Source organism: Amblyomma americanum, chromosome 11, assembly GCF_052857255.1.
Source record: "Amblyomma americanum isolate KBUSLIRL-KWMA chromosome 11, ASM5285725v1, whole genome shotgun sequence".
NCBI lineage: Eukaryota > Metazoa > Arthropoda > Arachnida > Ixodida > Ixodidae > Amblyomma > Amblyomma americanum.
In genome coordinates, this window is record NC_135507.1 from 85,381,779 (window position 1) to 85,394,773 (window position 12,995).

Below are 12,995 nucleotides of genomic sequence, written 5' to 3' on the forward strand. Positions count from 1 at the left end.
TCAGACGCAGTAGCAACTGGTATCGCGGCTGTCTCACAATAACGGGTTAAGTGGTCTACGCACACAAGAATCCATCGATTTCCTTTAGAGGATCGTGGGAAAGGTCCAAGGAGGTCAATGCCAACTTGCTCAAACGGGGCTGTTGGAGGTGTGATTGGCCGCAATTTGCCCGGTGGACTTGAAGTCGGCAGCTTAAAGCGCTGGCATTGCACACAGCTGGCTACATAGTGCTGGATGGTTGAACGCATGTTAGGCCAGTAAAATCGTTGTTGTGTGCGGTGGAGTGTGCGTGTCACTCCCAAGTGCCCAGACGTGGCGTCGTCGTGCATCATTTCAAGAACTGTGATGCGTAGGCTTTCGGGTACGACAAGAAGCATGCGTGCTCCTCCAGAAGCGAAATTCTTCTTATAAAGCAAACCGTCGCGAATGCAAAAAGTATTCTTTACAGAATCTTGAGCGGCATCAAACAAAGAGGTTAATGTTTGGTCCTTGCGTTGCTCAGTTCGAAAAACTTGAAGATCGGGGAAGGCTTGTGAAAGTGACGACAAGTATTCATCAAAGTTGTCTGCGTCGTCCTCAGTCGTGAGAAGCGGCAAACGGGAAAGACAATCGGCATCTGAGTGTTTACGGCCGCTTTTATGCACAACAGTGAAATTAAATTCTTGTAGGCGCAAAGCCCATCGAGCAAGCCGGCCACAGGGGTCACGAAGACTCACTAACCAGCAAAGCGAGTGGTGGTCGGTCACGACGGTGAAAGCATTCCCGTACAGATAGGAGCGGAAGCGCTGTACAGCGAAAACAACGGCGAGACATTCTTGCTCAGTAACCGTGTAATTTCTTTCGCTCTTACTCAACGAACGGCTGGCATATGCTACCACGTGCTGATCGTGACCATGGCGTTGTATAAGTACAGCGCCGATACCGATACCACTTGCATCAGTGTGCACTTCAATTGGTGCAGATGGGCAGAAGTGGCGTAGGATGGGGCCCGAGGTCAAAAGAAATTTCAGATGCCGGAAAGCTGCGTCACATTCGCTGGTCCAATTGAACGGTGCATCTTTATGCAGCAAACACGTGAGTGGGTAAGCGATGTCCGCAAACCTAGCTATAAAGCGTCGAAAGTACGAGCAGAGCCCTAAAAAACTCTGCAGCTCTTTCACTGATTGAGGCACCGTAAAACTTTTGACAGCTTCAATTTTCTTTGGATCTGGTCGAACACCTTCTTTATCAACTAAATGACCAAGAACAATTGTTTCACGGTTCCCAAAATGACATTTCTTGGAATTGAGGATAAGGCCAGCTCGTTCCATGCAATCAAGCACAATATCCAGACGGCGGTTGTGCTCACTAAACGTTTTGCCAAAAATTACAACGTCGTCCAGATAACATAAACAAATTTGCCACTTGAGGCCACGCAGGATTGTATCCATGAACCGCTCGAATGTTGCAGGTGCATTACATAATCCGAAAGGCATAACGTTGAACTCGTAAAGTCCGTCTGGTGTAATGAATGCCGTTTTTTCCTTATCTGCAGCGTGCACGGGGATTTGCCAGTAGCCGGATCTCAAATCAATAGAAGAAAAGTATGAAGCGGAGTGCAGACAATCAATTGCGTCATCTATACGTGGAAGCGGGTAGACGTCCTTCTTCGTGGCCGTATTTAAGCGACGGTAGTCAACACAGAACCTCCATGTGCCATCTTTTTTCTTAACAAGGATAACTGGAGCCGCCCAAGGACTGGAGGATTCTCGAATTATGCCTCGCTTTAGCATCTCTTGAACTTGGTCATCTATTAACTTACGTTCAGTGGCTGAGACTCGATAGTGCTTCTGGCGTATAGGAGGTGCGGAGCCGGTGTTGATCGTGTGATGAATACGACTGGTAGGCGGTGGTGTTGAATCGTCTTTGGCAAAGTCGAACACGAACACGTGTTTCAGAAGGAGTTCCACTAGAGTGCGACGCTCGGTTGGGGAAAGAGCCTGATTAATCATAGCCTTAACTTGGGTCTCCATATCTCTTTTCACGTGCTGCTCACTGACAGAGTTGGTTAACGCCGCGACGAAACCTGACACACCTTCCTCGAAACGGGCGAGTTTGAGGCCCCGGGGCAACACAGCTGGCTCTTCAGAGTGGTTCACTGTCCACAGCTCGGTACGGCCTCTCACCACGGGAACGACGCAACGAGGCACGACGATACTCTTCTTAGAGCAGGCGAGTGTCGTAGGCTCTACCACAGCTTCAAAAGATTCGCACTGATTGTGAATAGAGGAAACCCGCACGAATGCTGCAGAGAAAGCTGGTACAATAGTATCTTCTTCCACCGCAAATGCTCCAAAATCCGGTGTCGAGTTATCCACAAGAGCTGAAAGTAACGAAGAATTCAAAGCAACTTCTCCCGTACGACAGTCTAAAGTTGCACCACACTCTTGCAGAAAATCAATCCCAAGAATCACATCATGCGTTGACCGTGGTAGCACTGCGAATTCTGTTCTAAACGTTAGACCACCAATAACAACATCCGAAGCACACACACCAAGTGGAACCAAAGGTTCACCACCGACACCACGGAATAACGCTGCACGGTCACCACTAAACATCACTTTCCTACCTAAACGATTCTTAAACCTCAAACTCATAACGGATACGGTAGCACCAGTGTCCACAAGAGCCATTGTTTTCACACCATCAATAAACACTTCCAGTTTGTTCTTCAACATAAACACGGGCAGAGGTAGATTGGACGTCATCGACTCGCCGGCGGCCTCACCTCCATCGGCCGCGCCTCCTAGTTTCCCGGAGGCGGAGGGGATGCACGACGTCGAGGAGAAGGTGACCGCCGTTGGCGCTGAGGTGGCGGCGTCACACTGCGGTCAGATGCGGGTGATGAACTCCGCAAATTGCTCGGACGGTACGGGTCCCAAGCGGACGTTGGGGGTCTCTGCTGCGCGGTGTGCAGTTGCCCGTAAGTATTCGCCGGGGGTTGGCAGTCTTGAGAAGTTGGGAAACGACGGCGACAATATCTAGCGATATGCCCTGCAATGCCACACCGGTAGCACAAAGGTTGAGAGCGCCAGCGACCGCCATAAGAGTCCTGGCGAACAAAGTCGCGACGTTGGCTGAAGCCAGGATCTCGCTGCTGACGAACCACGTCTTCTGGGTAGGTGGGCCTCCTTTCTGTCGGCTGGTGGCGATAACGTTGGGCAATGTTCCGATCGTCCATGGGCAAAGTGCCGTTGGGTGGAGCCCACGGAGTCGACAGGGCGGCAACATCTTCCTCCGGTGCAGAACTGTGCCGCAGATATTGTGTGTGGCAGAAGGTATCCCGGGATCTGGACAATTCCTCGCGCACAATCTCTCGAATCATATCAGCCATAGAATTTGGAGGACTGGCTTCAACACTGGCTATAGAGGTGACATTGGCCAATCTTCCGAATTTAGGGGTGATTCGACGCAGCTTAAGAGCTTCAAATGTTCTGCAATGTTCTATAACGTCAGCGGTGGTGCTCAGGCTCTCTTTGCTAATCAGGAAATTGTAAACATCTTCCGCAATTCCTTTTAGAAGGTGGCCGACTTTGTCTTCTTCAAGCATTCTGGAGTTAACTAGCTTGCATAACTTTAAGATGGCTTCGATGTATGCCGTGCAAGTTTCTCCGGGTACTTGCGCGCGGTGAAGCAATGTCTGTTCCGCACGCTTCTTCTTTGCCGATTCATCCCCAAAATTTTTCTTTATCTCGGTCGTAAAGGTAGCCCATGAACTCAGTGTATCCTCATGATTGTCGAACCAGTCAAGGGCAGTGGCGGCAAGGAAAAACACAACGTTAGCCAGTTTAGTAGCAGCGTTCCATCGATTGTATTTGCTCACCCGCTCGTAGTGTTTCAGCCACTCGTCAACGTCCTCTTCAGGTTTTCCAAAAAATGTGCGGGGCTCTCGATAATGTGGCCAGTTGTTCGCTGTGGATAGCCCGGGTTGCTCAGCATTGTCGTCTCCAGGCATGTCCGATGGCAGTGGTGGGAAGCCTGCGAGTCTACGGCTCCTTCGGTAGATGGAATGCTCCGTGGTCGATACCCGGCACCTCTCACCAACCTGTTACGTGCTTTGCACGCACGGGGGTTTATTCAAAGAGGGGACCGGTCGAAGCAGGATGGAAGCAGGAAGCCTAGCAGCGTCCTTCAGCTCTCTCTTTTTCTTCCTCTTTCTCCGCGGGTCAGTCCTTCATCTTCTGCTTCTTCCGTCGAGGTTCTGTGGAAGCACGTTACAATATATATGCGCTTCGCCTCAGTGTATTGTAGTCGTTATGGAGAGCGCGAAAGAGACGCAACGACAGAACGAAGCGAGGAAGAGACAACGCGCTCAAGAGACACCAGAAGAACGCGTCGCACGACTCGAGAAGCGTCGTAACGAAGATGCGGCTAGAAGAATTCGTGCCACGTCCCGATGTGACTTTTCAGTGGCCTAGCCCGGTCGCCGACGGTGGCGGCACCTAGGCTGCGGGAAGCTAGCAGACGCTTCCAACGCTAGCCCTTTGGCGCGCAGTTGACCGTGCGTGCGTTTTCTGCCTTGGCTGAGGTCCAAATGAGATCATGGCATAGGATATTAAAAAAAAAACAATGTACTCAATTAACTGCCCCGAGCAACGTTGCACACCTTTATCGAATTGCTTTTTGTACTGGGACCGCTTTGATTGCGCTGCACGCGGTGGAGGTGGCGCGCACACCACTCTGCCGCACCGTGGATGGTGGGGACAATCGCGTCGTCTGTTACGGCGTCCGACATATTTGAGCCCATTCTTTTCATTGCGCTTCGGGAGCGCCTAATGAGGCCGAACGCTCTTCCTTGAAAGTAAGCTGTTTTGCTCACGGAACAAGACGTATCAATAGAAGGCGGACGACTGAAATGACAAAATGTCATACTTTTGGCGAAGTCAAGGACCTCTGTAGTTATCTACTATAAGGCAGTTATCCTTCGGGAGCACACACACACAAACGATGCTAGAGTGTGGTATTTGGAATATATTTGGATATTATATCGTATTTTGCGAAACCCGTTCATGTAACGTCGACATTTTATTGGGCCTTAAACATAATGGTGGTTATAGGAAACGAAAGGCACAGTAAGGGTCGCTCTTATTTAGGAGGACATTTCAACCCCGACGCGTGGACGAAGAAGTAGAGTAGAGAGAGAGAAGGGCCGTACTGAAGGGCTTCAGAACAATTTCGACCACCTGGGGAAATTAAACGGTCGCTGACATCGCACAGCACACAGCCGCGTTTTGCGTTTTGCCTCCATCGAAACGTTGCCGCCACAGTCGGGTTCGAACCCGGGTACTCTGGCTTAGTAAGTCAAGCGTCTTAACCACTGCAGCGGGACGGCATTAAACAGCGTTTTCTTAACCTGCTAAAAAGAGTTTGCTGGAAGCGCACCCGTTAAAAACTCTCAATCAAACGAACAATTCCAGCTTACTGAGCTTAATTTGCTAAATTTCGCGTCGCGTTAACCAAATATTTATTTTTTCATTACAGGAAACCACTTATGCGGAAATCACTAAAGAATGCGCAAAAGGTACAGTGTCGTAATAAAAATTTGCGACAACACTCCATCAATTTATTAGAACAATATAGGAAAAAATACACAAATGCTCTGGAAGAAAGTCATTTAAGTACACACAAGGTTTACACACATTATCAAAATTGCGGTGGCACTAAGTTGACTCGAGCACATGTTTTGATTCCCTTGCCGTTCCGCGCCCGTTGACTTTTTTTCAAGTTGATGCAGGTGAATGCGTAACCTCATTCGGGCATAGGCGGAGATGGGAAGCTACTGAACACCTGAATTGTGTACTTGGCAAGCCTGACGTTCAACTTTACCATTTTACTCAAGTACGTTACAACAGCCTGCTATGGAGATTGTACACAAAGAAGGCTTTCGGTCCATTCCATGATCCCCTTGAAAAGTTCCTCGCACGACTTTAGCATACTCATTACTTCAGCACTGGTACAATGTAGGTTGGCTCTGTTCCAGATGTATTCCTTTAGCCTTGTCACTGGTATGAGTGCTGACTATCTGTCGAACCTAGCAGAGCAGCTTTGCACTGCTCGAAACTATTTCTCACTTTGAAAAGGCATTTCACGAGGAATCCGGCAATATGTAACAGGGAGTTACATTCTACAGATGTCAGCTCTTCAGTGACGAACATCTCGCAGTCTTCGATTTCATATGCATGGGTCTGGCTCAGCTAGCCCACCATTGCCATGTGTTCCACTAGTCACTCCGATTCATCGAAACAACAGCTGGTTGTCTTCGGCGCGCGCAAAAATTGGCCATTGCAGGCAGGTTTCAAAGTACACCTCATTTCCAAAGCATCTGGGTTCGGCTATTCACGTTTCACCTTTCCAGTCCGTAGGAGCCTTCTTTTCGGTTCTTGGAAAATGAAAGTATTCTCCAGTCATTCCAGGAGTTATTTGTGCACGCAGACACTCAATACCCCGGCATGTCTTCCCCGTTTTGCGGCCAAGAAAAATTGCAATCGACGGTAAACAGGCCTCCGCACGTGCAACGGACGCAGGCGGGATAGAGAGTGGGAACAAATATGGCGCGCGCCGTCGCAGAGACGGCGCTTTGGCGCGCAGTGGACCGCGCGCCCGAATCAACTGCTTGTGGCGTTTTCTGTCTTCGAATCAGCCGCAATGAGATTATGGCATGAGAGATAAAAAGTTATACTCACCCAAACTGCCCCGACCCATGTTTCATTGCTTTTCGTACTGTGATCGCTTTGATTGCGGTGCACACGGTGGAAGTAGCACAGCAATGAACATCCTAGGAGTGTTGTTTTTCGACCGGCGTCTTTTGCCCAATCTTATTCAAAACTTAGCTCCTCCAAGAGGAAGTGAACTGACATACGACTAGACATGCAGTGTAGGCTTTATTTGAACGAATGGAACGGTTTCTAATGAGCGTCTTATGGAGCATTCCAATGTTCACAACACTGTAAAGAGAAACCTTGGAGTCCACTGCCTAAAATGCCCCTCCCGTTCTTGTGAGCCCCTTTTCCATGAAAGCACTGTCATCGCGAAGAATGCACATCAACTCACACGTGAAATTATAGAAGCCGCCCACATTCTAAAGCTAGAAGAAAATTGTCTGAGCACACCTTCGACAGCTCTAACAAAACGGGAATTAGAATATTTGAGCCAGGTTCCGTTGGAGTAATTAAGTAGTCGTATCCTAACGTCGCTGTTTTATTGGATGGATTCTGAATTCAACCTTTAGCTCTTATTGGCCCTTCTGGCATCGATTTTTCCTCCTGTTTTAATTGCCTTTTTGGCTCTTTTAATGGATTTTAATTGTCATTCTGCTTTTAACAGGCTTTCTTCGACCTTTTAATGCATTTTATCTTCACCCTGCTTGTAACGGCCTTTTGGCTTTTACTCCATTTTTTCATGTTGTTATAGCACATTGTCATTTGTCAATCTGTTACTGCCTTTCGGCGCCATCCTTTACCAGCCCTTACATTTTATTCACTCCCAGGTGCGCATTATCATCTCGTGTCTTTTCACCTCAGTTATCTTTCTGTCGCGTGCAAACCAAGCAGCTGCTTAACATGTATTCCCGCCCACTTTTCCTATATATATTGTGTCGCTCTGCAATAAAAGAACTAGTTGAAGTCAGCGCTGTGTCGTTATACCTGCCTCTGTCCGTGTCTTAAGGTGCGCTGTTTTTTCCAAATTTGACAGTTTACAACGGATCACAAACATGTTCTGCGCTGCACTCTCAAACATCAAGAGCGGACATGCGTCTCACTCCCGTGAGAAAACCGAAACTGTTTCAAGGAACACATCTCGATAATTTCATCTCCCAAACATAGCTCCTTGTACACTTCACGCAGCCTATATATGTTTTCTTTGACGTAACCCCGGACAGACCGCACATCTTCATCGCAGTGTCGTACAGCAATCCTGTTTCGCCAAATGTTGTGCAGGCCAAGAAGTAAAATTACATCGTACGTATAAAGATCCGGCTCAACGTCCAGGAATCGTATCCCATTCGGCGTCAGTGGTAAGTCTTTATTGTACGGTGGAGCACGTCCCAAAAGAGCAGCGCATCCCAGCAACCAATAAAGACGTGTTCTATTGACTCTGGTTTGTGACACAACAAGCAGTCAGCACCCCATGATAAAAACAATCCCTTCTCCTCCATCCATGTCTTAGCCACCGCGGCGGGTAAAAGTAGTAGTAGTAAGCGTTTAATGTAAGATAAAAACAAAAAGGAAGGTAAAAGGTTTTTGCTAGCCCCGGCATCTTTCCGTCTCCTTGGCCTTTTCCTGTGTTTGTCTCTTTTGAATGAGCAGCGTGGTACTTCACTTCAATGCCATCACTACGGCGGCGGCACCTGAGCTGGGGCAGCGGAAGTAAAGGATAGCAGGCTGAATGGAGAAATGAAATGTGAGAGGACAGGAAGAAAGGATAGAGGGAGAGGTGATAAATTCACTATTCATATAACAATACATTTGTACATGTTGCGCAAAGTAAAACGAAGCAAATTCCGATTTGGGAGATATCTTGATGGGGGGGGGGGGGGTGTAACTCGACAACGGGTAGACGTACACTAATGGGACCGGTGCCAAACAATTTATCTTGATGATATCTATCGGAAAAAGACGCGGAGATTAAACTAATCATGTGATCGTAATTTCTCTGATAGATGGCGCTAGGCGTGGCTAACGCTCGTCGATTCAACGTCTTCCAGACGGTGGCGGCATCTTTTTTGTGTTTTACTACTACTAATGTTTTACTACTACTAACTACTAGTAATGCAATGACAGATGGAGGTTGGTACTGGACAAGAACACGCAGAAAGGAAACTCATACTTCTCATTTTATTAAGGCATCTTTACTAGAAACGTATAGGCAACGGAAGTCAGCTTTCTGAAATCGGCGGTCCATCTGCGATGTTTAGATGGAACACTGATGAATATCGCGTCCTGCGAAACCCGGCCCCAAAATCGTCAAGAAAACCGTGGTGCGGTTCACCAACACGCGTTGCACAAAAGAACTAAGGTATGACCGCGACCGGTCGATGATCAACGCGTCGTATGACATATCAATAATTGGTTTTTTGGGGGAAAGGAAATGGCGCAGTATCTGTCTCATATATCGTTGGACACCTGAACCGCGCCATATGGGAAGGGATAAGGGAGGGAGTGAAAGAAGAAAAGAAGAAATAGGTGCCGTAGTGGAGGGCTCCGGATTAATTTCGACCACCTGGGGATCTTTAACGTGCACTGACATCGCACAGCACACGGGCGCCATAGCGTTTTTCCTCCATAAAAACGCAGCCGCCGCGGTCGGGTTCGAACCCGGGAACTCGGCGGCTGCGTTTTTATGGAGGAAAAACGCTATGGCGCCCGTGTGCTGTGCGATGTCAGTGCACGTTAAAGATCCCCAGGTGGTCGAAATTAATCCGGAGCCCTCCAATGTCATACAATATGAGCGTACCACGTGTGGAACAGGAAAGAAAGAAGCGGAATCGGCACGAGATGCAAGCGCTTCGTTCGGCAGCACGAGGGACAACACCACGCGTACACGAGCAGATCGCATGCACGATTCGAAGCCCCGAGGAGCCATGAACGGGCAGAAGGCTGTTCCACGTCGCCACGAGTGGCGGGCACAAAGAATGTGGTCTCGAACGGCTGGCAGAGGCTGCGAGGCGCCTTCGACGACGTGCGGAGGACTATACCGACGGCAGCGGGCGGTGGCTCTAGGTCCCCTGCTGTCATCATTCCTGGGAGTAGCATTGACACTGAGCGCCATCACCATCGGCCTGTCTGTGCTCCGTCATCGGAGAGGCTCCGAGGGAATCGGCGCCTTTGGCATGGGACGGAGCTCGTGGAACACCTGCAACTCCAAGCTCTGCATGGCGCACTTCCGTCGCCTCAAGGACTCCCTGAACCGGAGTACGGCCCCGTGCGACGACTTTTACCGCTTCGCGTGCGGCGCTTGGCATCCTCTCGTAGCCAAGTCAGAGACCGCCTTCCGAGATCTCCTAGCCGTGGCCCAGCAAGACGCCATTCGGTACCTGGAGGCCGTGAACGACGCCTCGAACAAAACGGTGGTGCCAACCAGGAGAATCCTGGTGCCCGATCCCCGTCCGGCCATGCGCATCAACCGAGCCGAGCGGGCGTACCAGGTCTGCCTGCACAGCGGTAGGAGTACCAGGGACGCGGCTTTGCTGACCGAGTTCCTCGCCAACCGGTCCCTGTCCTGGCCCGAGCGCACCACGGCGCCCGCGCAGCCTCTGGACGTACTCCTGGACCTGGACATCAACTGGAACCTGGGCCTGTGGTTCTCGGTTCGTGTCACACCCATACCGGGCCGCAACCAACGGCAGGTGCGCGTGGGGTCCGGCATCGTGTCCAGCGATTGGAAGCGGGCTCTGGACACCGCGGTAACGCGGGGAGTGTACAAAGCACGCGTGCGTCGCTTTCACGACGCTCTTCGCGCGAGAAGCTTCGCGGCCATGAGCGACAAGGAAGTGGAGGAGCTCCGCCGCGATGAGTCAACGATCGTCGGTGCCCTGTCCGGCTCGGTGGCTGGTGGCCAGAATGAACTGGCCTTCCTGCTGAAGCAGATGCAGAAGTTGGCCACTCCTCACCTGGCCCCCGCCCAGTGGGTCACTCTCCTCAACTGGCACCTCAACAAAGCCCTCAGGGTGACCGAGGCTGACCGCGTCCTCGCCACGAACGTGAAGCTGCTGCAGGCAGTCGACTCTCTGCTGAGCTCGCTTCCTGCTGAGGTGGTGCTGCACCAGCTGGCATGGTCGCTGGTGCAGCTGCTCGGATGGATGGCCGACTCGGCGCTTCCGGGTCGACCCACGGCGTACGAGATGCGAGATATGCGTAGCGCCGACTGTTTCTGGGCCACGCACAGGGCGTTCGGGGTAACCCTCCTCTCCGGCTACATAAACACTACCTATCCGCTTCACTTGCGCTCCTCAGTGGACGGCATTCTGATGACCATCACTCAGACGGCCATCAACCTCTTCCTGAAGACATCTTGGATCGACGCTGAGAGCCGAGCGGCCGCCGTCGACAAGCTTCGCCGCATGAACACCTCCCTCTGGCCTTCCGACTCCTATCTCAATGCATCGGAGGTGGCCGCCATATTGGAGAACTTCCCTGAGCCCAGAGAGGACGGTGCCGTTTTGCGGTACTGGCTTGACGCGTTGGCGGCTCGCCGAGCTCTCCTTGGCAGGCGGAGGGACGTGGCTAACGCCTTCTACCCTGGAGACGTGCAGTCGCAGCGGGCCCTCTTCCGCTACCACTATTACCTAAACGAGCTGGCTGCCTCGCTACATGCCCTGCGCAGCCCGCTGTTCGTGGAGGGAGTGGGCCTGGCCGTCAACATGGGAGGCCTCGGGGCCCACTACGCCGCTGCCCTGGCCCGGGCGTTCGACCCTCGAGGGGTCCTCCTGGACGGTCGCGGTTCCGCCTCCGGTCTTTGGTGGGGAAAGTCCTCGTACCCGGACTACGAGCGGAGGACAGCGTGTCCCGCTGCTGCCGCCAATGGAGCCGAAGGAGGTGCGCAGGCCTTCGAGGGAGTCGCTGCCATCGAGATAGCGTACGCGGCCTTCAACGCGTCGCGGTCTATCGCCGACCAGGGTACGCGGACGCGTCAGAGGCGGCGCACTTTCCTGGGCCTGTCAGAGGATCAGGCGTTCTTCGTCGCCTTCTGCCAGGCGTTCTGCGCACGCGAGCCCAGCGAGCGACAACAGCTGTCCTGCACACTGCCGCTGAAGAACTTCCGCGAGTTCGCGACCGCCTTTACGTGTCCCGTGGCCTCGCCTATGAACCCAGCTCTACGGTGCGGCTTCTTCGAGGCCAGCGATCAGCGGGCTGCCCGTGAGAATGGGCGTGGGGGTGCAGATGCCGGTACAAGTGCGTCTACGGTTGCGAATGTTGGTGCTGACGGCGCAGTGGCGTCCTGGACGAGGCCAGCGGCGCGCCGGAGTGGCAGTGACGACAAGGATCCGCTCACACTGGCGCCGACGGGTCTCGGGGGCATATGTTCTGACAGCCCCCTGTTTTGAGCGACTTTTGCGGTGGCTGCTAGCTGCCATATTTTTTTTAAACTGTCGCTGCTCGAACGAATCGACGCAAGACGTTCGCTGCCGAAAGTCATGCGGCTTTGATACATTAAAGTCAGCGCACTTGTGCGCGCAGATGTGGTTCTGTGTTCGTGCTCTGGAAATAGTAGTAGTAAAAACATTTATTTGCGAAGAGAAAAGGCATAAAGGTGGGGGATAGATTTGGACCTTCAGTGGTCAACCTAGCCACCAGCATTAACTGTCTATGAACGGCACACCTTTCCAACTCAGGAGGGCTCCTATCTAAACTAGGGCTAGTTATCTTGGGTAGTAACGGGCTCTTTTCATAACCCCAGGCGACGAGGTAAGTCGTGGCGTAGCACCCACACCACACGCACTGTTTTATGTATCAAGAGCCTTAGTTTTACGTTGAGAATTCTGCCCGATGTTGCAAGGAAACAGTAGCTGGGGCCTATAATAATTAGAGCTAAATTAAGTCATATACGCGTTTCGTACCATTCTCGGTCGCGTTTCTGTGGAGGTGAAACGCAAAAGGCACCCGTAAGTGTGCTGCGCGATGTCACTGCACGTTAAAAAGTAATAAAAAATCCCCAGTTGGTCGAAATTATTCCCGAGACCTCCACTACGGCACCTATTTCTTCCTTTCTTCCACACCCTTCTTTATCCTTTCTCTTACGGCGCGGCTCGGGTGTCCAGTGAGATAGTGACTATGCGAATGTCCGGACCCCATAGAGTATCTGTTACGGGTCCAATGGACTTATTTTTGGAAATGTGGCGGAGAGTTTGAAGGATGCTTCACTCCCGCCACCAGTTGGCCCGGTATTGCACTACCTCCGGGATCGGCCTTGTCTTTAGCGCGTCTTTTCTATCCTGTCTTTCTATCCCATCTTTCAAC

The 12,995-nt window shown here is 51.4% G+C and overlaps 1 protein-coding gene across 1 annotated transcript; it reads left to right on the forward strand.

Moving 5' to 3' along the window:
- Window positions 1–9,619: 9,619 nt before the first annotated feature.
- On the forward strand, window positions 9,620–12,082 carry LOC144109768 (endothelin-converting enzyme-like 1). The gene has a single exon (XM_077642565.1). The coding sequence runs from the start codon at window positions 9,620–9,622 to the stop codon at window positions 12,080–12,082; it is 2,463 nt and encodes an 820-aa protein (XP_077498691.1).
- The last annotated feature ends 913 nt before the right edge of the window (window positions 12,083–12,995 follow it).

Excerpts from the sequence above, each read along its gene's own strand:
- LOC144109768 (XM_077642565.1), top strand. The coding sequence starts at position 9,620 with ATGAACGGGCAGAAGGCTGTTCCACGTCGCCACGAGTGGCGGGCACAA.